Here is a 27,383-nt window from a genome sequence, read left to right as displayed (position 1 = left end):
GACAAATAGTATATAATTCCACTTATATCAGGTACCTGGAATAGTCAAATTCATGGAAACAAATGAGTTGAATACGTCAAATACATTTCCCAAATGTGTTTATGTATCAAAACCAGATAATTTACAGTTTCAGAGGGGACATTACCAAATACAAACTTTTTTGTTAATTCATGCTAAGGTATTGTTTAACTTGGTGGAGTGGCATGAGATGCTCTGTATCTCACTGTCATATGATTTCCAAACATAGTGTCTCACCGATAGGAATACAAGGAAATACATGTCTTTATGTATATACATTTGGCCTACTTAAGGGTGTTAAATGTCATAGAAAAGACAATAAAGTTTATATCACTTGGTTTTACTTTCACTAATGAACCTCAAGGGGCCCAAAACCAGTTTTGTGTACCAAAGTTCAAGTCAATAAAGCTGAAGGTACAGACCGTCTACTTTAATGACCTCAAAACATACTTGGTATTTCACAAGCTGATTTAAAAAGCTTGAACTTTTTAAAAACAGCTTTCGATCAATAAAAGCCATATCTCAAAGTATTTGGTCACAATGCTAAGCCAAAGAACTCATCTTTGATTACAGAAACCTTAATGAAGTTGGAATTTTATAGATTGGTGGAGCTGGTTTATGGCTCGGAGTAATGGAAAAGAAGTAAAGCAGTGCCTTGTCAAATCATGTCATCTTTTCTAAAATCTCTCATAATTTATTTAAGTATTTTGTAATAGATGGTAGAAATGGAAGTCGTTTCCTTTTAAGATGCAATAGGGTCAAATGACTGACATTTCTCACTTTAGTCAATTCTCATTTATAAAGTGCACGTCATTTTAGCACCTTTTAGACACTGCCATCGTTTAGGTCTTGGGAATGGTTCAGTTTCAATGCTCAATAAAAACTTGAAAGAAAAAGTTTGATATTTGTGTACAAATATGAGCACATATGATCCTTTGCAATACATCCATGTTTGTTGCTTTGATGAAGAAACTCAACAGAACCCTAACTCACTGCATTTTACAAAGGCATGCATTGGCACCAAAAGCTTGGCCAATGCTTCAGCTTCAAAGGCAATTTCAATGACAGATATTTTGTCCTGAAATAGGAAAATATAAAGTTGTTCTCTTCTACTAAGGTCACTGACTTTCCAGAAATAGCTGAGTAAACTTCAGAAAGCAAGTTTACTTTATTAGAGATGAGGAAAGACCATTCCAAGAATAACTTGCAAGTCCTGAGTTTATACATGATTTGATTTGGTGGCAGCTCTACTGGGTCATATAGATGAGGTAAATTGTTAGACTCATAATCACATAATCACTCAAATGAATACTGCCCCAAAGCAATAACCTCTTTCAGCTAAATTGCCTCCCTAGATGATGAGATTAAATCTGGACCACTAATTGAATCTTTTAATACATGAGATATGCTTCTTTGTGAGTAAATCTTGTCAATTTCTCTGTAGGCGATAATTTGCAAATGTAAGAAAACATTGAAGAATTCTTATGTTTTATTCAAAAAAATCGTAAAATTGAAACAGGGATTCATAATTTTCTTGCACACCTAGTCTTAGTTGACTTAGAAAACAATGACTTTAACTTGAGTAATGTTTCCTTGCAAAAGGCAAAAATGTAGACAGTGTTAACTGTAACATGATTGAGAGTCAGAATTTTCAGTACTTGTAGAAAGCAAAGTCAAAATTATTAATTATCAAAGATAACATTTTTGTTGCCATATCAAACACTATGCCATAATTTTAATTTTGCATTAAAATTTACATTTGAGTAGAACAAAATTTTACTATTAATTTTAGATGGACAATTTATATTATAATAGGGGGCAAGAACAGGTGTTGACTTTTATGTGAATAAACTTTTAAATGAAGAACTAAGACGGAGATACATTAGGGTAAAGAATGCTTTGAGATTCTATATCTTAGGAAATACATTTCCACTGTAATGTCATAAACAATGTATAAAACTGCATACTTGTACTTGCGTCAATTATTATAATCTTAAAACTGCTGTGACCTTAAAAAATTTTATTTAGGCCTTGCAATCAAGTGAATTTTGTCCATTTCCTCTTGTAGGAAGGTGCATTCAAAAGGTGTGTATTAAATTTAAATCTATCAATTCTATTTGTCAGTAGCTCTGATAAAAGATCTCACATAATGAAGTTGAAACTATAAGTTAAACAATGCCTGTGACTTCTCTAAGATTTATTCTGAACTCTGTTCTCACCTCCATGGGCTATCAAGACTAAAAAAATGCAGACAAAATGGTTTTAAATTTACGTTCAGTAACTAATGAAAAATATATTATGTAAAATACTTTAGGTAAATCAAAAAGAGTAACAAAAAGTAAGCAAGATGAAATTTAAAAATTATAGTTTAGCAATTTTAAAGGCAGATTCACTTGCACCATAAAGTGAGTAAACTGTTAAATATTTCTAGTCACTTCATGTTTCTAATTAGAATTCAGAACAAAGATTCAATAGGAAAGTCAACTACTTAAAATGTATTTATCTTTCAGTCCTAAAATATTTGAAGTCTATGTATATACAAAACTAATTTCATCCTTATATTATTTCTTACCAGGTTTTGGTTTCACAAGTCCCACAGCAAGAATAGTCTCACTAAGTCCATCAAAATAGGCAAGGTCTCCTCTGTCAATAGTTGAAGAAAAACATGTTATACACATACAGAAAACAAAGTTTTCTCTTCCAATGCTCTTTAAGACTATGGAATATAATGAAAAATAAACTGTTTCAGTTCCAAGACTCAGGCACACATGGCTGCCTACTGCCAAGCATAAACCAGGAAAACAGGGAGTGCTGCTCCCTATTCCAACACCCCCCTTTCCCCCACCCCCACTCCCCCACCAGGTTGCAAGTGTCAAGTAACAGCAAGGGGCAGTGGTGCATCCAGCACAACAAGAGCAGTGGGAAGCGAGAAGGGCAGCACAAGGTTAAGAAAGAGTAGATGAGAGTAGAGTGCAAGCTGGGCCAAGGGACTCAAGTCTCAAGCACTGAGCCCCAAATCGGGCCAACGCATATATTTCGTTAGTTAGGTGTGGAAGTAAAAGAAGTAAAGCTTGTCAATCTCAAGATCTGTGAATCCCATACATTATAATAGGAACCTGATTCAAGCCAGTCACCCTTGCTCAGGATCAGGATGTTTGCACTTCCCCAAGGGACAAAACCTTTATGCATATGACTAGATGGAGAGCACATCACTGAGTCACTTCCCCCGCAGGTTGTGGGAAGGAATGCAGCCACAGAGGCAGAGGCTCTCCTTAGACAGGGGGCGGTGGGGGGCTGTGCCCACCTCTATGAACCCCTTGGATTGTCCTGTTGGTCCCCATGCGACTGTGCCTGGCTTGAGTTGTCCCCCCCGTGGGGACTCTTACCCATCATTGACTAACCAGCCATCTTTCTGGGGCCAAACAGGGAGACAAAAGGTGCAAGCACAGAGGTGAAGCAAAGTCCCTGAAAGGATCCATCTCACAGACTCTCCTTTCTTTAGGGGCAGGTACGAGGGGACAGATGGGTAGGCTGCTGCGTGGCAACAGGTCAGGGGCAAAAGCATGGAGAGGACTCTTACAAGAACAGGCTCATAGGGAAAGCCTATGGCTGAGGGTGAAACAGGAATATTGAGAGAAAAATCTCCAGCAACCCAATCTATACCCAAAGTGCAAGGTAATTCTAAAGAAATTTGAAATTTGTGGTCCACTGAGGGTAACCACAGGAACAAAACCAAACTAAACTTTAAAAAGTTACTTGGAAAAAGTTAACTCCTCCCACAATAAAGGTCTATCTGCTAAGTTCTAGCAAAAGAAGAGACATGCCCATTTCTTTTATTTTAACTAAAAAAAATAAATTTATTGGTGTAACATTGGTTAATAATATTATATAAATTTCCGGCATACAACATTATAATACAACATGTCTACTCTATTGTGCCATCACCATCTATTTGACCCCCTTTACCCTCATCGTCTTCCCTCTAGATGCCTTCCCCTCTGGTAACCACAGTTTCTATGAGTTTCTGCTTTTTGTTTTATATCACACATCTGACTGAAATCATACAGTTCTAAGACACACTCTTTTCTAAGGATAAATGCTATTTACTGCACTATCCACTGTCCTACACACGATGTCTGGCTTTCAATAAAAAAGTATGAGACATAAAAAAGCAAGGGGAAAAAAAAATCCCACTCTTAAGAAACAAAGCAATCAACAGAACCAGACTCGACTATGACCAGATGCCCAAACTAGTAGTGTTATTGTTGGTGCGTGGGTTCATTCCTAACAAGTGCATTAATTACTCAGGCATAAGAGGAACATCTTAACTACTTGGGCCTTCCTATCCCACACCTTGCCTAAAGACAACACGGTGAAGAACTGGAAGTAAGCCAAAATTGATCTCCAAAAAGCCCAGAGCGAGAGCACTAGATCAACAGACTTTAAGCAAGAATACCTAGGGCCTTCACTCAGACTCTAGTATACGCATTAAATTCACATGCCGGCCAAGGCCACAGAATAACAAAACAGTTAAGTCACTTTGATAAAAGTCTCCCACTCCATGGAAATGCAAGGAAAACAGAGGTGTTTAAAATGTCACACCATGTTTCACAGATTTAGTGATAGTACTGCAGGGTAAAGAGCTTGGGAACTAGACCTCTGCTACTCAGAGTGGTACCTAGACTGGCAGCATCACCCCTCCCGCCACCCCCCACCAAGCTTGTTACAAGTGCAGACTCTTGAAACTTACTCAGAACTACTATACAGATCCCACATTTTAACCCTCTCCCCAGGTGATTGGTAAGCACACTGAGAAGCAGAGCCAGATATTAAATGACTGAAAGATAAATGAGGCAGCTTCGAATGAGCAGAACACTAGCTGCAATAAAGATAATCTAAATTCTAATCAAGCTAAAGCCAGCCAGCCTTAAATACATACCCATCTTCATAGTTCCACATAAATATGTCGCTGTCAATTGTGAGCCACGCTCTGTTGATAGGAGGGAACACGCCCATCATGCAGTTACACTGCATATCTGAGGTATGTGGATGTAAGGTACAAAGATCTCGATCTCATCTTTCTTAAACTTGTTTCAAACGATTGATTTAAATTGTACGGTTAAAAAGTCATGACCTGTCCACTCTTTAATAGAACGAGCAAGTAAAATATCTTGATTTCCAATGAGTTTAATGAAAGCCATAGTGTATGACAGAAATACTTATAATTTCTAATGGTAGCTAACCACTTGAAATGTATTCTGCACAAATGTAATGTTTACCACTACTAACTTAAAAAATATGGATTATGAATAACACCACTGAATTTTGACATTAAAAAATTATTTTCCTGAACCAGTTTTTCCAATTGTATATGAACAAGAGTGATAAAAAAGCACACGGTATGCTAAAGTCACAGCTTGGTGACAATTTGCAAGCCTCTTGTAAATAGTGCTATTGAAAAATAGGCAAAGATTTATGTTATATAAGACAATGAAACAATTGTGAAGAGAAAATAATTTCCTAGTTAAAGGAAATGTCTCTTGCAAAGTAAAGTATTATCAGAGGATTAAAAAAGACTATTAAAAAACTAAGCAAGGGTAGAGTATGGGATAAGGTAGATTATATACTTAATAACACTATTTTAAAAAAATCTCAAAGAAACAATGAAAATTTTAGGGAAAATATCTATTAGATTTTACTACTTTTTCTATTTATTTTATAAGCGTTTTCCATTTCATTTAAAAAAATCTCCCTGTATTGAAATATGAAACCCTTTTACTCTAAATAGATTAATATACATTTAAGTCTGATTAAATGTTAATGTAGCATCTTGATGTCTTTATTATGAGAGCTATAGATGGATAGATACAAAAGCGTCCCAGCAAATAATTACAAATCTAGTGTTTTTACAGGGTATGCTACACTTTAAGAAAATCAGATACAAGCTTTCTTTCTGGGGGTAAGAAAACTTCTCTAGCTACTCAATCTATGAAGATGCATTGTATTTTGGTTTCTTATATCTTTATATACAGATTATGATCCTCAGAAGTAAAATCACATATAAATTTCAATTCTAAGACACCAGTAAATGTAAAACCACACCAAAAACTTTTTTGGGGGGAGAAAAAAAGGAACACATAGATGTTTCTGTTTGTTTTTAATCATATTTAGAGCCACATCCCAGTTTCAAAATGTTAAAATATGGGAAAAAATAAAAACGAAAATTATGGGCTTTGAGCTAAAAAAAGTGTGGTAGTAAAAACTTTTTCGTATAGTACTTAACAGGAAAGTAATACTTTGTTAAAAATGCAGAGTTCCTTGTAAAAAAAAATTCATTCTTGTGAATGTCCAAAACAATTAAAATGTGACTCAATTTTCAACATTCAATTTTATATGAAATTTTCTAGGCATATGGCAAACTACCGATGTACTTAAATATATCTTAAATGAAACCCTTAAATGAATATAAATACAACACTTATTAAACACAAAACAGGAATTAGAATAATGAGAATACCAATTTAAAAAAAATTTAAAGAGTTAAATACAAAGTAAAAGGATACGTCCAAACTGTTCAACAAGTTCAGGTGGGAGAGGAACTCTTCGGATGGAACTGATCTCTGGAAGGTTGGGTACTGACAGCAAACCAGGTCCTTGTAGAGGGTAATCCATATCTGACATGCCAGAAACAGTGGGATTATCTACAAAAAATAAAACGAAGCATTTATTCAAAAGTAATAATGTTTTGGGCATCAACTGGGCATACAGAAGCACTACAAGCGACAAAAAAAATTGTGCATCTGGTGGTTCTGAAGACAACGGGAGAATAGGTCTGACCTGACATTAAGGGCACCGGAGAATTCCAATGTTAAGGTGGGAGAAATCAGTGGTTTCAGCACTAAACAGGTTATCTTTGCCAAAGACTTAATCCATAAAAAAGGAAATGTTTACCTCGATTACTTAGTATTTTTCTATTATTTTACTAAACTGAAATGGGTTATATTAGTATGTAGTATAACAGCTTTGTGAGTTTCAGATCAAACAACCGTGGACAAACCAAATATTGATTGTGGAAAATATAGCTGTTTCCTTTCCCACTTAAACATTTATAGATGAAAACAATCCATGCCTTTTTCCCTTAGATTTTTTCCCCCATAGACCATTAAGATAAATACAAATAATACCACAGAAGCAATATTTTACTGAGAAACATCACAGATTGCTCTACAAAGTATTCTCATCTGGCAACCTTTCTCTTGCTTTAAGACCCAGACACTAAAGGCAGGCAGGAGCAGGCCGGTCCTTCAGCCTATCTTTCCTAGTCCTAAACAAGGTATTCTTTAGATTTGACTCACGAGCTATTTATCCCGGGCACACTTTCAGGCCCTCTAAAGTACAAAGATGTTGGGGAAACCTTACATGTAAAACAATTTTTAAAGGTATTATGGAAATTTAAAAAATATATACAACTAGAGAGAAAATTGCAATCAATCCCTGTGTACTGACTACCCAGCATCAACAATTACCAATAACATGCCAAATCATATTTCATTCTTATCACCATCCATTCCTTCCCTAATGGATTTTTTGAAGCAAATTCCACACATCCCATTTCATCTTAAAACATAATTTTAATATAACATTGCATGTGTTAAATGGCAGTTGGGACACAAAGAATAGAATTCATATTTCTGGTGAGGATGTGAATGGTTAAGAAACCCTTCACCAACAAAGTGACATTTAAGGGGAGTCTGGAAGAATCATTTGTCAGGCAAAGAAGAACGTTCCAGAAATGAAGAGTGCCTGTAAAATAAAATCCTGATGGGGGGACTTCTTACAGAAAACAGGTTAAATTCAGCGTGACTGGATAAAGGGGGCTAAGAATAGGACAGAAGCAGAGGAAGAGATTAGGTTTAAGAGGTAGGTGTGTGTAAAGATGGGCAGGGAGGATTAGGGCCAGACATGATGAAGGACCAGAATGTATGGATGGTATTTATATCCTGTTTTCAAACCTAAGGAGGTCAAAGTGAGTCATGCTGCTCAAGAGGAGAGCTCATTGGCCACTCAGTTCTTGTAAGACAAGCCCACTAAGTATCTGTCAGGAACAAATACTATCTTTGGCTTTGTTTTTTTCTTTTCTCTGATTACAAGTCTGCTCCATTACAATTTTCATAAGTCGTCAGAGGTGTCTTTTAGCTTTACATTGCATGGATTATCCTGGTTTTTTTTTTTTTTTTTTCGGTTCTTGCTTACCAAAAATCTTGTCTCTGTCTCACTTCCACTTCTGTGCTATTCTGGAATCTGTCTCACAAAGGAGTCAGTTTTTTTTTTTCTTTTTTTTTTCTAGCAACTTATGTAATTCCACATGTCTTGAGGAGCCCAGCCATAATTTAAAACCGTTAAATAAAACATTTTTCCAGCCATCTCACTCTGCCTTACCCTCCATGTCCATCATCAATGATTCTCCTGTTCTCGTCCTTTATTCCACGGGTAGTTTTAACACCTTCCATCATGTCATATTAGATATAACGTCATATAACTCTACACATAATAAAGCATATCTTTGCGAGATAACATGGTAAATTTCGTTTGCTCTTCCATGTTATTCTAATATTAACACGAGTAATTAACGAGGATGAGGCTTGGATCAGGGGATCCTCCTCATCTGGCCTTAGCGATAAACACTTGGAGGCAGTAAGCTCAGTAAGGTTGGGGTCTTTGCCTCTTTCTGCTTCAAATGGGGGCTTGCTCTTCAGTCCTACCCTCTCAATCATCTGCAATGAAGAGTGAGAACGGGGGGAAAAATGAAAATGGCTCTTTTTTGCTCTTCGAAATGTAGCAAACGGGGCCCTCCATATCAAGATGTCTTCGCCGGGTCCGCCGTGGGAATAAGGACCAAGTTAGGGAGTCAGGCGAGAGTCCTTTCGATTAAGAAAGTAGAGTCACCAAACAGGCACCAATCACTTACTGGGGGCAGACACCATGAGGAGGTCGGAAAGGTCCGGGTACATGCGGTCTTCTTGCAACTGGCGGTCGATGAGCCGCCCCGCATTTTCCAGAGTTTCCTGCAGGGCTGCGGCCGATGCGGAGGCCGGCATCGCTGAGCCCAACAAAGAAGACGGCATCTCAAAAATCCGAGATGCCAGCGTCCGGAAAAAGTCAAAAACCGAGGCGATACGAGAGAAAACCCAGCAGCCTAGCTCAGAATCGCGCCTTAGGGCGCGCGCGCCTAACGAGCGCCTCGGCGCCTGTGCATGACGCACTTCCGGTTCGTCTGGTGGGGAATTTGAAGACTCCGTCTTGGAGTTGGGAGGAGGAAGCCGTTGCGGGGGCTGGACGTTAGGGGTGGAGCGAGCGAGCGGGAGGCCCTTTCTTGGAGGTGGCTGGGTGTTTAGGGTAGGGAGGGGGCAATCAGGGAAGGTTTTCTAGGGAAGGAAGGAAGGGGAAAGGAAGGGACTAGGGGAAGGGGAAAGGGAGGACCCGGGGATGGAGACGGCACAGGGTCGGGAGGGCCGGGGATGGGGGAAGGAGCGGGGACCGGGAGGCCGTCCGTTGGGGACCGCGCAGGTTGCTGCGGTTCCGTTGGGTTTATCGCGCGCTGGCTCTTGCCCCCTTGAGCTTCGCTGATCCGAATCCCGCAAATGCAGCTATTTAAAAGTATGCGCATCACTATCTTTGGTCCTCCAAATAACTTACCTTCTCAGAGTGGCTAGGAGTTGGTAGCTTGTGAGAAACAGTTTACATATGAACCAAAATCTCACTACGTTTCTGATGGGCATCAGTGTAAATTAAAACTCATGAGGCTTTTCTATTTGTGTGTCGCTACCGTTTGACTTTGGAGAATTAGGTGTTTACAGAATCATTCGCTGCGCGCAGGGAGCTGCTCCCTTACTTTATTCCCTATTACAGGCAGGAAGCAGACGGTTATAATTCATTGGTGCATTCCCAGCACACAGTAGAGGGACTGGTATAAAGGTCACCCAATAGACCACCCAGTCCTACAGAAACTGAATTCTTAATTTGTTTCAGGGATCGTGCGTGGTGATGGGAATATCAAACTGACACAACGTTCCGGCCCTCGAAGTGCTTTATGCATGGACTCAAGAGCAAAGCAATGAAGTGAATCACCGTAACTTATCAATGGGGTTTGTAGTAACTGCAGTAGAAAGCGAGGAGAAATGAGGGAGAAGAGGTCAGATAGGCTTCATTTCATGCGGCAGGCAGCTCGAGTAGTTAAATCAAAGCACTCTTCTTTAAAACGAACAGTCTTTATTTAGTCCTTATGTAGAATCTCATCCAAGTAAACTCCAGTTCTATTCTTCATAGTTTCTCGAGTCAATGACTTTAAATTGGTCTTTTGCTATGTGAATTACTTTTTACTTCTTCAATAAGGGTTGACTACATTTCTGAATATTAAAGTTCTGTGACATTACAGATCTATGTGTATAATTTAAGACCTCATAGCAAATATACTAGGAAAAATTAGATTTGTGTTATTGATGAATAAATAGTCTGATGGGTCTCCAGCTGTCAGTTTTATTTGGTAGACAACAGATTGAAAATGAATGTTCTGGCGCAGTGTTTGTTTTTAATTTGAGACAAAATATACAATTGAGCGTTTTCAATTCTACAGATTGGATGGTCTAGTAATACTGGTATAATATTCCAGCACAGCTACCACATTCCCAGAGGTCTAAGTCCAACTTCCATCCATTCACATATTGTCTGTAGCTGCTTTCCAGCTACAACAGCTGAGTCAAGTAGTTGCTACACAGACCACAGGGCCTCAAAAACAAAAATATTTACCTTTTAGCCCTTTACTGAAAAAATTTGCTGAAGTCTTCTCTAGAACAGCAATTTGAAAACTTTCTGATCTCAGAACCTCTTGATACGCTTAAAAATTATTAAGAACTACAAAGAATGTTTGTTTTGTGTGGGCTATATTTATGATAATTACTAATATTTCATAAAAAGGAGAAATTTAAAAAATCATTTAAAAGAATAAGCCTAATCCATATTAATATAAGTAACAATTCATGAAAAATTACATAGATTCCAAAACTAAAACATTAGTGAGAGGAACAGCATTATTGTACATTTTTGTAAATCTCTTAAGTGTCTGACAATAAGAGATAATAGAGTCTCATATCTGCGTCTGCTGTTACTATGTTGTGATACGTTGTTTAGGTGAAGTATATGAAGAAAAGCGAGCCTCACACAATTATGTAGTTGGAAAATGGGAGAAGTATTTTAATAACTTTTAAAACCCCTTGTGAATGTTCATCTCTGATAGTGTACCAAATCTTGACAAGTGGTAATTTCTTAAAGTCTAGTTGCGATGTGCAATTTGAAACGATCAGTGAAATTTTTTTGAACTTGATTAAAATCCATTGGTCTGTCTTGTATTTTGAATGGATTTTTTTTTTTTAATCCATGCATGGTTCTATAACATTATGTGTTGGTCATTTGGAAAATACTGGTTCTCTGAGTTATGCAGAACTTCCAAACATTGACATACTTCATTAGCCAATAGAAAAAAGTGATTATGTTAATATCACTACCTATCTTATCCAAAAAATCTTTAAGTATTGGGAAGCTATCAAGCTTATGGTCATTGATACAAGTGTTTCAAGATTCTAATTTTCTCTTGAAAGCTATAATTTTCACTAGCAAGAGGTACAGTGAGTTTTGTTCTTTGAAGGGACAAGCTCATTTCATTCATTTTTGAGGAAATGTTGGCCAAATACTCAAGTCTGAATAACTATAGTTTGCGAGTCATACTTTCAAGTAAACTTGGTGTTTCATGAATAAAACTAACACTCAATTGCGCAAGTGGTTTCTTATTTGAGACAACTACATATTTTGATAGGCATCAGAAGTGCTTTACAAGTACTTCTCATTTTGTCACACAATGTATTTGAAAGACGTACTCATGGGTCCAGATTTAATAAAATTAACAATGTTATGGCTTTATTATGGACATTTTTAAGGGAAACTGGTTTTGTTTACAGTAAATATGTAACAGTGAAGAATGCAATGACTACTACTAGCAGTTTGCTTGTCACTGCCTTGATTTATGCTGAGACACTAGCAATTTTACCTACTATTGCTTTTGTATCAGCAGTGTAAATATCAATAGAGTGAAAAGGGCAAATGATGTCTTAGTTTATTATGATAATAGTTTTGATCTCATAGACACCCTTAAGGAGTATAAAGAATACACTTGGAGAAATACTGCTCAAATACCTTCATATGTTGTTTCTGATTGGACTATCTAGCCCCCTTAGGTATTTAAGATTTTTTGTTTTGTTTTTTAAATCTCTTCGTTAGAATGGAAATTCCATTAGGGCAGGGAATATGTTTTTTGTCTTCACCACTCTCACAAACATCTCACACTTAATCATGGCCAGCATTTATTGGGTGTGGAATATATGCCAGGCACAGATGAGGAATTTGAAGCATATAGAGTCTAAGTAACTCACCCAAGATTTCATTATCGGAATCAGGATTTAAGTGCAGACATTCTAGTTCTAGCACTCATTTCCAACAATTGTGCCCCTCCATAATTGCTCAAAGGAGTTGAAAACTTGTCTACTCAAAAACCTGAACATGGATATTTATATCAGCTTTATTCATAATTGCCAAAACTTGGAAGACACCAATATTTCCTTCAATAGGTGAATGGATAAGTGTACTGTGGTACATTCAAACAATAAAATATTATTCAATGCTTAAAAGAAATGAGCTATTAAGTCATGAAAAGACATGGGGGAACTTGAAATCTATATTACTAAGTGAAAGCAGCCAATCTGAAAAGGCTGCATACTGTATGATTCCAACTATACGACATTCTGTAAAAGGCAAAACTGGAGACAGTAAAAATACCAGTGGTCGGCAGGGGTTGTGGGGAGGGGAAAGAGGGATGAATAGTCAGAGAATGGAGGATTTGGGGGGCAGTGGAATACTTGGTATGATACCATAATGATGGATAGATGTTATTATACATTTGTCCAAACCCATAGAATGTACACCACCATGAGTGAACAGTGGAATTCAGGTTATTATGATGTGTGAATGTTGGTTCATAAATGATAACAAATGCACCCTTCTGGTGGGGGATGTTGATAATGGGGGCAGGCTATGCATGTAGAGAGTATATGGGAAATCTCTATACATTTTTCTCAAATTTTCTGTGAACCTTTAACTGCTCTAAAAATTAAAGTCTTAATGAAAAGGAAGAAAAAGTGTATGTATCACCTCAAGCCTTTACCCACAAGTTCTTGACTACTGAGGAGCTGAAATACTTATTTTTAAGGTTGGGGTATGGTTACATAATGAGCTGTATGCATAAAGTTCTATTTTATTACCTAAGGCTTGTTTATCTGTATTTGGAAAAGAGACAGTGACATTAATAATAACTTGTTTTGTTAAAGGTGCAATGAATTAGCCCACTGATTGGAGTTCACATTGACTTTTGACTTTTGTGGTTCAGTAATCTGTGGGGCTGAAACCAAACTTTATTCTCCCAAGTTATGTAACATCCTGCCATGTAAGAGGAGTAGCTTTTGCCTTTACAACTACTTTTTCTCATTCATTCATTTATTCGTTTTACAAATATTGAGCATCCACTGAGGCGTTGTGCAATTAAGGAAGGTTATTAGATTACATAATAGAGAGACCTAACTTAGTTGGAGGTCTGGAAAGCTTTGTAAATGCTTACAAGAGCATTGAAGTTTGAGACCTGAAGGATGAATGAGGTTAAATGAAGGGCATTAGGCTTGGTGACGAGTCAGAGGTTTGAGAACATAATGTTCTGAGGCTTCTTATAGAGCTGAAGGAACGCTGGTGTGGTGGAAAACAGAAAAAGATGAAGTTAGAAAGGTTTTGGAAGCCATTTTATTTTAGGAGCAAATGGACATTGCTTGATCATTATCATTTAGGGTGTATAGGTAAAGCATAATTTGAGGTACACTAAGGAAATAGTGGGGCTAATGAGTAACTTTATGAAAAAATTTTCATTCAGCAACATTTATTAGGATGATACATAGTTTTGGTAGAATTCAGAAATATAGAGATAAGTAATGTGCCATTAGGTTGTAGCATAGATAAGGAGTCATGTAAAGAAATTAAACCCAATAAAAAGTGAAAATATAATAAATATGTGAATAAAATGCTTTGGGAACCCTTGCTGTGGGCTAGGAAACTATAACCAAGCAAATAGGGGGAGGCTTGGACTAAGAGTACAGGTTTTAGAGCATTTTCTGACAACTCTCAGCTAACTTAGGTCTTTCTGGCTTCTGATTGCTTTTTAGTAATGTAGTAGACACTCATTGCTTCCTTAAAATATGCTCAAAAGGTGGAAGATTGTGGGAGTTTCCTCATAGAGAAGCACAAAACACACAGAAAGGGCGTCTTTAGAAACAGGACAAAATTGTGGAAATTTCCTCATAGAGAAGGACAAAACACATAGAAAGGGCTTTTCTTTATAATTCTGTGAAGATTAAGTGTCACCTTGGCGGTAAACGCGTCTTAAAATGTAAAAGGTGTTAACAGAAATTCCAGATAATGTTCTCATCCAGTGGGGTGAGCTGGAAGTCAGCCTCTGCGGCGCTAATGCCCCGCCAGTCCGCGAGGGCGGCGCTGCTCAGAAGGCCGCCCTCTTTCCGCAGAGGGCGCCGCTCTTGGCGTTTGCAGAGACGCTGATGATAGGAGGCGACGCTTCCTGCTGGGTTTGCTGTGAATCTTCTGCAGCTGCTTGGGCTGCTGCTGATGCTCATTCTGCAGCCGGCGGAAAGCCATGGAGCGCCCTGGACCCAGCGAAGGTGGGTTCCGTTAGGCGGGCCCGGGCAGGCGGGACTGAATCAGGGGCTCTTGGCCGCCGCACTAATGAAGCCCCCATTCTCCCCCTCTTACTCCAGTAACAGGCTCAGACGTATCAGGACCCGACCCGCAGCTGGCGGTCACCATGGGCTTCACGGGGTTCGGTGAGTGACTGCCTTAGGCACAGCCTCATCTCCTTTTGCAGGGGTTTTAAGGGCCGCAGGTTGGGAGGGAAGGCCGAGCTGTCACCTCTGTTCTTTACCTTCCAGCTGTGCCAAATTCTAATTGCTTTAGGCTGGGGTATATCTTGTAGTTTCTTGGAACTCTCTTCCCCATCTATTTTCTAACTCCTGCCTGTCACCTGGGACCAACTCAGGTGACACTTATGGGAATTCTTGTGAGAAAGATGCTTTGTGACCCACGCGGTGGAGAGTGTTGGTTGGTGGAGGGAGTTGTTTCTTTGCGTCCTGAGACCGAGAGGTAACCTCTGACTGTGGTCTGTAATGTGATGGTTCTTTTGGCAACAAATGGGCCATTAAGTAATGTAATAATGGTTTTAAGTCCTTTTTGATTCAAGTCTTTCTTCTCCAGCACCGTCACTTCATTCTCTCTGTAGAGCCTAGTCACGTCACGTTATTGACATAAAGAAAAACGTCTCAAACAGATGTCGTCATCTATTGAACACATTAGTCTCAATAAACAATAAATGTAAATTGTTTTCTCACCGCATTTTTGTTGGGTCTTGGAAAGAACAAATGCCAGGCTAATGTGTCAGGTCTCTCGTTTCTTCTTTCATGTAATCATTTATTCTGGTAATGTCTTGAGCCACATTTTTACTATCTCCTAGGTGGTCTGAGGAAACACACAGTTTTGTTTCAGTTCTTTAAATACTGCTTTCTCCCTAATTTCAAAAGTGACACATATTAATAGCAGAGAATATAAGGAACACAAAAAATGAGAAGAAAGTAAAAGCATTCATAATTTCATGATCTAGAAATCAAGACTTAAATGTGAAGTTTTCCAGTCTTTTGTTGTGTCTTTATTAAGAAAATTAAGACCATATGTATATACAATTTTATATTATTATTATATATATAGTTTATTTAACTCTTAATATTTTGAGGATTTTCCACATTATGAAATGCTCTCCCAAAACATGATTTTTAATAGCTAAATAGTCGCCTATTTAATAGAAGTTCCATAATTTGTAATATTTTTACATAGTTTTTAATTTTACATAGTTTTTAATTTCTCCTTACATAGTTTTTAATTTTAACTTTTATCAATAATATTAAAATGAAAATTTTTATAAATAACCTCTTTTTGTAAAAGGAATTTTATATGTATTTCCTTGGGTAGATTTCTAGAGGGACTGCTTTAATAAAAAATGTAAATATTAAAAAATAACCAAAATTTGAGTATGTATCTTTTGAAAACTTCTTGATATATATTGTCATAATACCCTTCAGAAAGGTTGTTTCAATTTATACCAAAATCAGTGTTATGTAAGAATGCCATTTTTACCATACTCTTACAAAGATGGAGTAGGTATTATTTTAAAACAACAACAACAATAATGAAAACAAGTACAACATTGTTTCCAAGCTCATTCAGGTTGTTGTCAAAATTAGGTACCTTATGGTGTTAGGGCTAAGGCCCCTGTTTCCTTACTGACGATAAAGTGGGAGTCTTTTAGCTTCTTAATGTACCTGCATTACTTGTCATCTTGCTCCCTTCATCTTCAAACAAACTGTAGTACCTTCCTTCAGTTCTTCTGAAACTCCAAATCTCTCTGACTTCCCCCGCTGTATTTGTTTTACATCTTTGCTTGCAAGGGGTCCTGGGATTAGATTAGGCCAACCAGGATAATCACTCTAGTTTAAAGTCCCATAACTTTAATTATATCTGCAAAGCCCCTTTTGCCCTGTAATGGTACATATTCACAGGGTCCAGAGATTAAGGTATGGACATTCTCCATTCTGCCTACCATATCAGTCTTGTAGTTTTCAGAGAAATGGTCTAGAGGAATTAGAGGAGGATGGGAAAATTGGCTGGTTACTTAGTGATGAGATTGTCCTTAAAAATTCTTTGGGAAGTAAACTCTTTCTTTCTGCATATTTTCTGGTTATTGTGTAATCATGCTATAAATTAGACAGACGAGGTGGTTATTGATCAATCAGTAAGTACTTACTGAGTACCTAAAGTTTGGATAGCTTAGTGCAAGATCATAATCTGCTACTTAATTCCTGTTTTAGGAAAAAAAGCTCGCACATTTGATTTGGAAGCAATGTTTGAACAAACTCGAAGAACCGCTGTGGAAAGAAGTCGGAAAACACTGGGTAAGAAGTTCAGTTATCTGCTGTTTTATTGGTTTAAATACGTATACAACTTACATAAGTATATTGACAGTTATTGTAAGACTGTAAAACAATTTCAAAAGTTTAAAATTTCTTAACAGACCATATGTACTGGTTCTTTTGGAAGCAGAGGTTTCTTTTGTTTTGTTTTTAAAACATGGTAAAAGTTGAATCTAAATAGGGTAAGAAGGTCTGAGTGCTAAAATTTCTTAGTACTTTGAACAAACAAGGATTCTAAATTAATTTATAAGAATCAGAATAGCAGTTTCTTTATTACCTCTCCTTCGACCTCTATCTGATTCTCATTTCATTTTTTTCTTTCCTGCTTACAGCGGAACCAGTATTTGGAAGGCTGGGCGAGAGGTGGCTCTCACAGCTGTGTACACCACTGACTGTTGACGCAGGCAGTATAGAAAATTGAGACATATAGTGAAAGTGGCTGCTGCTGAATCTCTGCATTCATGAATCATATCAGACATTTAACGAACGTCTTAATTTCAGACTGTCTGGTTTGATACCAGGTGGTTGGCAATTCTAGGTACCACCTCAGGGTCTTCAAAGGAGACTGACTCCTCTACTGCTTCCTTGGGATTTGTTTCAGGTCATTCTTTACTACAGAGAAGGAATAGGTGTAACCTAATAGAGCAGAAGGGGCTAGAAATCAGAGACAGGACACCTGGGAAAATTTAAGTGAATGTTGTTCTGGAACTTGTCAGTGTTGGTTGTAAAATGATAAATTTCGTAGCAGTAATATGTAATATTTTGGAAGTGAGCTTAACATTTATTTTTTTGTGAAAAGATAGCTCGCTGCATATTTATTATGTGAAATTTCAAACACATACAAAAAGTACAATAATGAACTCCCATGTACCTGTCTCACAAATTTAACTACTATACCAATTCATGGCTAGTGTTATACTGCCTCTCTCAGAGTATTTTGACACAAATTTTAGATACATTGTTTCACCCGTAAATATTTTAGTTTGTGTCTTTAAGCGATAAGGATTCTTTTAAAAAACTTAAATTTTTTTATTACAGTTGACATATAATATTATGTTTCATGTACAATATAGTGTGTAGACATTTATATACCTTACAAAGTGATCACCCGCATAAGCCTAGTAGAGATGAGGATTCTTTTAAAAAACTTAATCAAAATACTATTATTACTACACCTAAAAATGTTAAGTAATTTAATATCATCAAACAAGATACAAGGACATGATATCTGAGGCATATTTATAAATGCCTTAAACACTTAATTTTTAAACATTTTAGTGAAAGAATAGTATGCTATACTATTACAGCATAGCTTTCTTGTATTTACCTTTTTACCATGTGATACAAAATGCTTTGAACAGGAATTGTTCATCTGAGGAAGTTTTATGGTGCCCAGTCCCAGCCTTGCCAGATTGGTTCTCAGTATATATTTCAGAAGATTGAATTGGATATAGGATTGTGAGACTGCCTTTTACAAAATAATCCTGCCTGTTTGGAGGATGTTTTAAAATGGTATGATCCACTATAGAGAGACTGGGATTTGGAATTGAAGGATCTAGGTTTGAGGGTCAACCCCGCATTCTACTAGATGAGTAACATTGGATGGGTTTTCAAATTTCAGATCCTTAATTTTCCCGTCTATTAGGTGGAAATGATAATAAGACCTCTCTTAGAGGTTCTTGAAGGGATTAAGATGCCAACACCTTCGTACCTTTTAAGCAGTAAAGTACTTTATAAATGTCAATTTTAATTCCTATCATTTTTCTTAATAAAACACGTATACATTTAGCACCTAAGAGGAATTCCAGTGAAGTTATTAGATTTTAAAAATTTTGAAAAATTATCTCAAGACCTTGTTCTTCTGTGATGTTTGTGGATGAACGTAATGTGTTGAATGTTTTTGACTTAGCTTTACGTCCTTTGTCTTGGACTGCTGTTTCTATCCCTGATCTAAACGCATGAATCCAAAGTTTGACTCACTTTCTTAAAATAAAAGTTCAAAAACTGTGATATGTGCCTTATTTATCTCATGATTGGTATTGGAATCTTTCCATGGACATTGATATTAGACATGAGGAAAATAAGAACTGTAGTCCCTTTTAATAGCAAGTTTAGTTGTCTGTGTATGTGAATATGAACTGTTTTAGTTTTTAAATGCTCTAGTAAAAGGAAGAATTACTATAAAACCTTAATAAAATATGAGTTATGTAAAATGTCAGGAAATAATAATGGTAGAAATTGTTTTTTTAATATTTGTTATATTCGTGAAAGCTGTAAGTGTATCTTAGACATATGAAAGATAGACCCCTTCTTAGAACTGTTAGACTGTTGAGATAAATGGGGAAGAAAGATTTATTCAGACGCTTGTTTTGCGTCTGGCCATGCTTTGGATGGATTATAAACCTTCTGTTATATGATTGTAAAAAACTTCCTTGAAAAAATGATTAAGATAGGATTGACTATGATTTCAATGGATGATTTAATGATCCTGAGAAGAAAAATTGTTCCAGAAATTTTAGAAATTAGAAAGATAGATAGATTTATTTATTTATTTATTTATTTATTTATTTATTTATTTATTTATTTATTTAATCTATCTATCTATCTATCTATCTATCTGAAATCTCTAAGGCCTTGCTCGTTTTTACCTTTTCTAGGCATTCTCTCAAAACCCCTCTGGACATAATAATTGTTCCCTGCCTTTGTTTCCATAACTCTTTAAAAATATTATAAATTTATTTTAATATTGTTCATGTCTTGAGGATAAGAATCTTGTTCTTGATTTTGATACAAGGCGTAACACAGAGCTTGGTACATAGTAGTTACATTTCTGGATATTTAATGGAGAAATGTAACTAATATAGTTAAAGTGTTTTCTTTTTTCTTCCTAGTATTTTGGCATTAAACATTTAAAATTAAATGTCAACTTTTATGAAATTGGTAGGCTAGTGAATTGTTTAAATTAGAATAACAAAAACATTTAGGTAAATATTTAATAACATGTAAAATATTTAATTTTAGATACAAAGTATATCATCATCAGAAAACATTTATTCTAGCTTATATTTATAATAGTTTTATTTCCTTTGTATTTTGTTTAATTTTCATTTCTTCCTTTAAGTTAAGTGGTTATAATGATTGGCTCTGAGATTTTCAGGTGCCAAATTCAATTCATTTGAATCTGCAATTTGTGTGAATCAGCCCAGCTGGGACAAGGTAGATTTGAATAGTTTGCTGTTAACCTAGACAAAAGCCACGTATGTATGGGGTGTTTTTGCAGAAATGGCTATCCAAAATTCGTTATTATTTGAAAGTAGAGAGATATCAATAAAATGAGGTACTTGGAAGAATAAAATGGAGTAGGTTAATTCACTTTTGTTAAGGAAAGACCTTTTTATAGTGTTTACAGTGTGCTTAATTTCACATTCGGTAGAAATGCACAAAACAATTCCCTCTGTCAGAATTAGAATCTATTGAATTGTTGCCTTTTTTTCCCCCCTCAGTCAACAATGAGGAAACAAGTTTTCTCTACAGTGTCCCCCCCTCCCCCCTCCTCGCCCACTTTAATGAAGCAGGTGACAATAGGAACCCCTCGGAATAGAAAATTCTTGCTAGTATAAAAAAACAGTTAAAATTTTAAATAAAAAAGTTAAATGCTTCACTATGCTGGGACACATAGTTTGGAGTATTTATCCACTGCTGAGGATCTCTAGTTAGATACGTGGGTGGGTCACAGTTTCCAGGTAGTCTGGTGACAGGCAGTGAAGGGCTGTACTTTACAGCCCTTCGAGAGAGGTAGGCTCACTGTTACATAAGGTAGGCGGTACTTGTTGGATAATTTTTTAGTCTCTAGAAAGTCTGGTCACATCAAAGAAAGATCTAGTTGTGGAGCCTCAGTTCACTGCTCTGGGACTTAGTGGTTCTGTGTTAACTTCTCTGTGCCTTAGGATTCCTCAACTGTAAAGCGAGGATAATAAATCATACCTACTTCGACTGAATTGTATAATTGAAATTTACTGAGAGTAGAACTTCAATGTTCTTATCAAAATAGGGGAAAAAAGGAGTAAGTTTGTGGGGTGATGGATATGCTGATTGACTCCACGGGGAATATCTCTTACAGTGTGTATGTGTGTTGTTAAGTCATCACGTTGTACATTACATATCTTACAGTTTTGTCAATTATACCTCAACAAAGCTGAAAAAAGCATCTATTTCAGAGGTTGTTAGGAAGATTAAAAGATTATAGCCAGTGCTTAAAACAGTATCTGGTACATAGTAAACTCCATATAAGTATTAGGTGCTGTTATTTTTGTTAAATTAAGGCTGATATTAAAGATGCTTTTGGTTACTTGCAAAGAAGTTATAGAAGACTTAATTAAAAATGGCTCAGAAAGGAAACATTTGTTATCACACGTGACAAGAACTCTAGAATGGGGCTCTTCCATCTTCTGATTCCCAACATGAAGGACATGCAGTGTTTCCCCTTTGCTGCTTTGCCAGATTTTGGGTGTTGGCTTTTCCTAAGCTGGCTGACCTCATGACCCAAAACTGTCAGCGGAATTTTATTGCATGCTGATGACCACATCTACAAGCTGAAAGGAGACTGTTTTGTATATCTCTGTTTAGGAGTAAGAAAACCTTTTTTAAATGTACCTCTAGCTGACTTCCCCTCATCGTGTTGGCCAGTAGTAATGGGGCACATCAGTTCCAAACAAAGCCATTGGCAAGAGCAATAGGATTCACGTGAAGCCAAGATTCTCCCTCTCTGGGCAAGGAGGGGCCCAGCGTCTCCTGAAGCACAGTGCTGGCTCTTTCTTACCTAGAGAAAATTGCGGTTTTCTTAGCAAGGGAAAAAGGGGGAAATGGTTGTTGGGTAGGTGGGTTGGTATTGTTTCCTGATTAGGGTCAGGGCTGCCCCTAAAAACCTGAGCCTAGAGTCCAGTTTCCCCCCACCCCCAACCTTGCCCTGTGCTGGAGCGTATGGCGAGATTGATTGGAGAAGAGGATGAGGGTAGGAGCCAAGCAAGTGCACTCTTACATTTGTACATTATACCTGCATTTTTCTCCCCACCTCCAGCTATCAGAGTGTAGAAGTGTTGACTCCTAACCTACCTCAGCCTAGTGGAGAGCACAAAACAAAAACAAACCATGAGTGAGAGCTATAGCTTTTGCCTTCTTCCTGGAGAATTTTATCTTCAATGTTTGGAATGAAAGACTATCTAGTTACTTGTGGACGTTTGCTGGTTATCTCGTTTCTCATCCTTCATATCTTAGCAACGACAGATCCTAAAGAACACAAACATTCCAATAACTAAGTGCCCTTTGATACTGCTTGACTTTAGGTGTATTGTTTTTCATTATTAAGGAAAAAATGTTAAAGGTTTTTTCAGGTTATTGAGGATGGTAGCAATTGAGAACCAGACTATTCATATCATTCATTTCTTTCCTGTGTGTGTCCCCCAATTATAGAGTGGGATTATTGGAGGAAAAAGGTTAAATTTCCTTGAATAATTTTTTTGTCTTTCCAAGGTAAACAGCTCCAGAAATCTAATGTAGTTGAAATGTTCTCATGATTTTGGCAGGAAGTTTCTGATAAAAAAATCCAGTGTGGAAATTCAGAAATGCTGAATTTATCACTTAAAACATTAAAAGTAAAAAGTGAAATTATGTAAGATCTTACTTTTGAGTGCTTTATTTTTTACTTATCACCTTCCACATCTTTTTACATAATGCAGTCTGATTTATAATATATTCACATGCTAATTTTGCTTAGCATATCTTAATATTTTCCCAGATTTGTATATTTTCCGTCAATATTAGCTGCATTTTATATTATGTTATTGTATAGTAAGTCAATTTTCCTAGTGTTAGACATTTAGGTTGATAATTTTTTGTTGTTACTGGTAATACTGTAAGTTACATCTTTGTGACTATGTTAATTTTAAGCCTTTTCAATAATGACAAATTTTGAAGTCTAACTGTTGGAAAAATTTTTAAATCTTTCCAGAAGCAAGAGAAAAAGAGGAAGAAATGAACAAAGAGAAAGAATTAAGAAGGCAAAATGAAGATACTGAACCAACACCTTCAGCCTCAAATGTGGTCAGAGATTGCTCTAAATCATCTTCCAGGTGCTTGATTTTCCCAAAAGGATTCTACTAAACATATTTTCTAGAACACAAGTTCAGAACACAAGTTAGGCAAAATTCCTGATAGTAAAAGCTTGCATAATTTCTCCTGTTTTAGACAATAGATGTCCCTAGGACCGTGAAAAAGTCCTGTCACATCGTGAATCAATTGAGTGTCTCTGAAGCATTCCAGATGTAGTGTTAAAATCTATGCCTTTTGACTGCAGAGCATACTATATAAAGTGGAAAGAGGCTGACAAGTTTGTAATTTTTGTCATGTTTATTTTGACATTTATGTCTTTTGTCCCTTTTTCCAAAATTCTGCATTCACGATAACTTTATTTGGTGGGATCCTTTACAGAAATAGATAAGAAAGAATATAAATAGAGGTTCTTTATAAAGTTTACTAGGTTATAGGAGAAAGCAGCCTTTAAAATTCCTTTAGAGTGAAATTTAATACTATGTAACTTAATTACTAGGAACTTTAAAAGACATAAAAACCATATATAGATATCAAATCTGGATGGAATAATACGAGAAATCTAATGTTGTTTTAGGTGTATTTTTAATTGTCAAGTTGGTTCCATAAACTTTTCATGGCAAAATCTACCATTGGATTGACATTTCGTTTGTTCATGTTAGAAAAACATAAAATGCCTGAATACACAAAATATCATTTATGCTATGTAATACTGTGTAATAGTGTAATACTATACTCTTTCATTTTTTGCAAATCTGTTCCCTGGTACATGTCTTTGGTACCTCAGTCTAGGCCCTTGAGCAGAGTCTCACTCCACAAATCTTGTTCTTTTCTATAGTATCTTTGTAGGGAGGGGGCACTATCTACATGGAAGTACAAGTCAGGTTCTCTGTTTTCGTAATAGTGCAATCCTAATATCTGTTTAGTCTGTGAAGTGTGTGAGTATCTTGGTATACATTAGTAAAGAGCGAGGGTCAGCAAACTTTTTCTATGAAGGACAGATAGTAAATATTTTAGGCATTGGGGTCGATACAGTCTCTCAACTATTCAACTCTGCCATAGGTAACAAAAAAAAAAAAGGGCTTGGCTGTATTCCAGTAAATCTTTAAGAAACAAACACCAGGCTAAAGATTGTCACCCGCCACCAACCCTGCTGCCACTTGTCATTCCTTTATATGCTAATCAAAAAATTCAGTTTTGTTTTGTCTATGGTTTTGTATTAATTGTCAATCTCACGATGTCCCTGGGTTTCAACATAATACAGGGAAAAAACCCTCCTTTTTTTAAGAGGAACATTTAATATTTACCTTTGGTTTTCTTACTTTTGGGATGATTTAAGATGTCAAAAACAACTGTTTTGTTTTCATCTTATTGCTGAGGTTTTCACAAACATAAGGATTCTATTAATTGAAAATTATAAAAATTTCAATAATTCTAGTGATTCTGTATTTTGCTGCAATATTAACTTTAAAACCTAAAGATAAAAAGCATGCACTGCTGGTATTGGGAATATATTTTATTGATATGACAAAACCCAAACATTACTTTTGTCATTAGTGATTAAAATTACAGAACTTTATTGAAATTATAAAATATAAAGGTAGAAATAATCAAGAAAAATATCATAATACAACCTTATTATTGCATTTCATTGATCAAAGAATGGAAGTTTGCTTATTGCAGTTTCAGAAGGCCTCACGTGAATAATCCATGGCAGATGAACAGATATGTCAAAAGCTTAACTGAGGATGTGTTAATACCAGATATATTTCATGTAGATTTCCTATAATCTATTATATGGATTCTTTAAACTCTTTCTGTTCATTGAATTATGTTACTGTAAAAGAACTTCACTGTGGCTAAATTTAATTAAAACTTTAAAGTCTATTTAAATAGCCTTTTTAAGAACACATTTAATGCCTACAAGATACAATCCAAGATATTGTCTACTATATTAGAGTGCATATAATAAGTTATTTTTTGAATTTAGCACCTGGACCAAAAAAAAAAAAAGTCCCTCCCTTCTCTAAATGCTTTTTCTTATAATAGACACATAGAACACTATTTCCCTTTTTGCCACGGTTCCTAGAAAGCTTAGAACTCAATTTAGTGTTCTTTTGTGATTGTCTTGTCCCAGAACTCCAGTTTAGGAAACAATGATTTTGAGCTGGGACCAAAGATCATATACTGGGAATTGTTGCAACCGTCTGGCTAAATTGAGTATTTAGTTATCTCAAATTGCAACATTTACTTTTATTCAAAATCTTAGTAAATCAATGCCCTTAACATTTGTCATATTAAGAAAATACATACAAATGTGCAGAAATCAAGTAACGTTTACAAGGCCATTGAACTCAGTGATTGAATTCGTAATGGACTCAAACAAAACATTGCTGAGTTTTTGCCTGTCTAGGAATTGTTTTTCCCCTTAAGAAAACAAAATATGTTTGTTATAAAGTATGTCATACATATAAAACTTTAGATATCCTACATTTAAAGTAAAGAGAACCAGTGAAACAATCACCCAGCTTGAGAGATAGAGCATAGAGCCTTAACAATACCTTTGAAATTCTCTCCCTACTCACATTTCTCTCTTCCACAATGGAAACCTTCCCTGTGTTTATCCTTCCTTCTTTTTTTTTTTTAGCTAGTTTTACTATATATAAATATATTCCTAAATAATACGTTATTTTGTATGATTTCTTATTTTATATAGATGCTGTTAATGCTATAATGAATGCAATTTTCCCTTTGGCTTTTTTTTCATTCAATCAGGTGTTTTTGAGATTCATTCATGTTGACAAGTGAACCTATAGTTCATTTTTAATGTAGCCTAGTTTTCTATTTAGAAATATACTACGATTTATCCACTGTCTAGTAAATTTAGGTTGTTATTTTTCTGTCTTATTAGAAAGTTTGCTTTTACTGACGTCCTTGTAGCCATCTTCTGTTTTATATGGGAAGAAGCTTCTTTAGAGTATGTGCCTAGTAGTGGGCACGCTAGGTCTTTAAGTACACATTTACCTTTGCTAGCTTTGGCTGAATTGTTTTCTAGAGTTTGTACCAATTTACAATACCGCCAGCAGAGTGTAAGAGTTCCTGTTACTGCACATCCTTGCCAACACTTCTTAGACATTTTTATTTTTGCCAGTCTGATTGCTGTGAAGTGATAGTCTTATAATGTTCATTAGTATTTTGCTAGTTACCAGTGTGTTTGTACATCAGTCAAAAGTTTGTTGGTAATATATTTTCTCTTCTGAATACGATAAAAACTATCTTCTGCAAGATTTTTCTGTTGGGCTGCTTGTGTTTGCCCCTTAATGGATAGTGTATTATTATTTTTATTTTTCAATGGAGTCTTTTTTTGGTTTTTTTATTATTATTAGTTTCAGGTGCACAAGACAAAGCAAAACTTAGACGTTTATCATTTATATCCCTCACACTGTGTGAACCCCCCCCCCATCCACTATCCCTCTGTACGTTCCCCAAATTAATTTTCAAAACCCCGTGGCCATCTTGTGCTTACCAACTATTTTCTAAACTTCTCACCTTCAATAAAACATCAGAAGGAGAAATTAAAAAAGCAATTCCATTTACAATTGCTCCAAAGACTATAAAATACCTGGGAATAAATTTAACCAAAGAAGTAAAAGATCTGTACTCAGAAAATTATAAGACACTGAAGAAAGAAATGAAAGAAGATACAAATAGATGGAAACACATACCATGTTCATGGATAGGAAGAATTAATATAGTTAAAATGTCCATACTGCCTAAGGCAATATACATAGTCAACGCAATTCCTATCAAACTACCAATGACATTTTTCACAGAAATAGAACATATAATCCTAACATTTATATGGGACAACAAAAGACCCCAGATATCCTCAGCAATCTTGAGAAATAAGAACAAAGTGGGAGGTATAACAATACCTGACATCAAATTATACTACAAGGCTACAGTAATCAAAACAGCATGGTACTGGCATAAAAACAGACCCATAGATCAATGGAACAGAACAGAGAGTCCAGAAATAAATCCATGCCTATATGGCCATTTAATCTATGACAATGGAAGCAA

At 36.1% G+C, this 27,383-nt stretch overlaps 2 protein-coding genes across 3 annotated transcripts in view; one reads left to right on the top strand and one right to left on the bottom strand.

The window, feature by feature from the left end:
* Positions 1-9,282, bottom strand: part of NUP155 (nucleoporin 155) — a 50,432-nt gene extending 41,150 nt beyond the window's left edge. The window contains exons 1-4 of the mRNA XM_019737278.2: positions 8,987-9,282; positions 6,582-6,719; positions 4,958-5,054; positions 2,591-2,661 (exon numbers count right to left, since the gene is read on the bottom strand). Coding sequence (XP_019592837.2) covers positions 2,591-2,661; positions 4,958-5,054; positions 6,582-6,719; positions 8,987-9,143 — 463 coding nt within the window. The 5' untranslated portion in view covers positions 9,144-9,282. The remainder of the gene's footprint in view (positions 1-2,590; positions 2,662-4,957; positions 5,055-6,581; positions 6,720-8,986) is intronic.
* Positions 9,283-10,016: 734 nt separating this feature from the next.
* WDR70 (WD repeat domain 70) overlaps positions 10,017-27,383 on the top strand; it is a 237,968-nt gene continuing 220,601 nt past the window's right edge. The window contains exons 1-5 of one of the 2 annotated variants that reach the window (XM_074328991.1): positions 10,017-10,137; positions 14,688-14,840; positions 14,937-15,002; positions 17,094-17,177; positions 23,203-23,323. In XM_074328991.1, the coding sequence (XP_074185092.1) occupies positions 14,816-14,840; positions 14,937-15,002; positions 17,094-17,177; positions 23,203-23,323 (296 nt within the window). In that variant the 5' untranslated portion in view covers positions 10,017-10,137; positions 14,688-14,815. Of the gene's footprint in view, positions 10,138-14,668; positions 14,841-14,936; positions 15,003-17,093; positions 17,178-23,202; positions 23,324-27,383 lie in introns of those variants that run through there. The other variant, XM_019737298.2, reaches the window with a different exon arrangement.

Source organism: Rhinolophus sinicus, linkage group LG03 (assembly GCF_036562045.2).
Source record: "Rhinolophus sinicus isolate RSC01 linkage group LG03, ASM3656204v1, whole genome shotgun sequence".
NCBI classification, from domain to species: domain Eukaryota; kingdom Metazoa; phylum Chordata; class Mammalia; order Chiroptera; family Rhinolophidae; genus Rhinolophus; species Rhinolophus sinicus.
The sequence above is the reverse complement of the archived record's forward strand: the minus strand, read 5'-3'. Positions and strand labels throughout refer to the sequence as shown.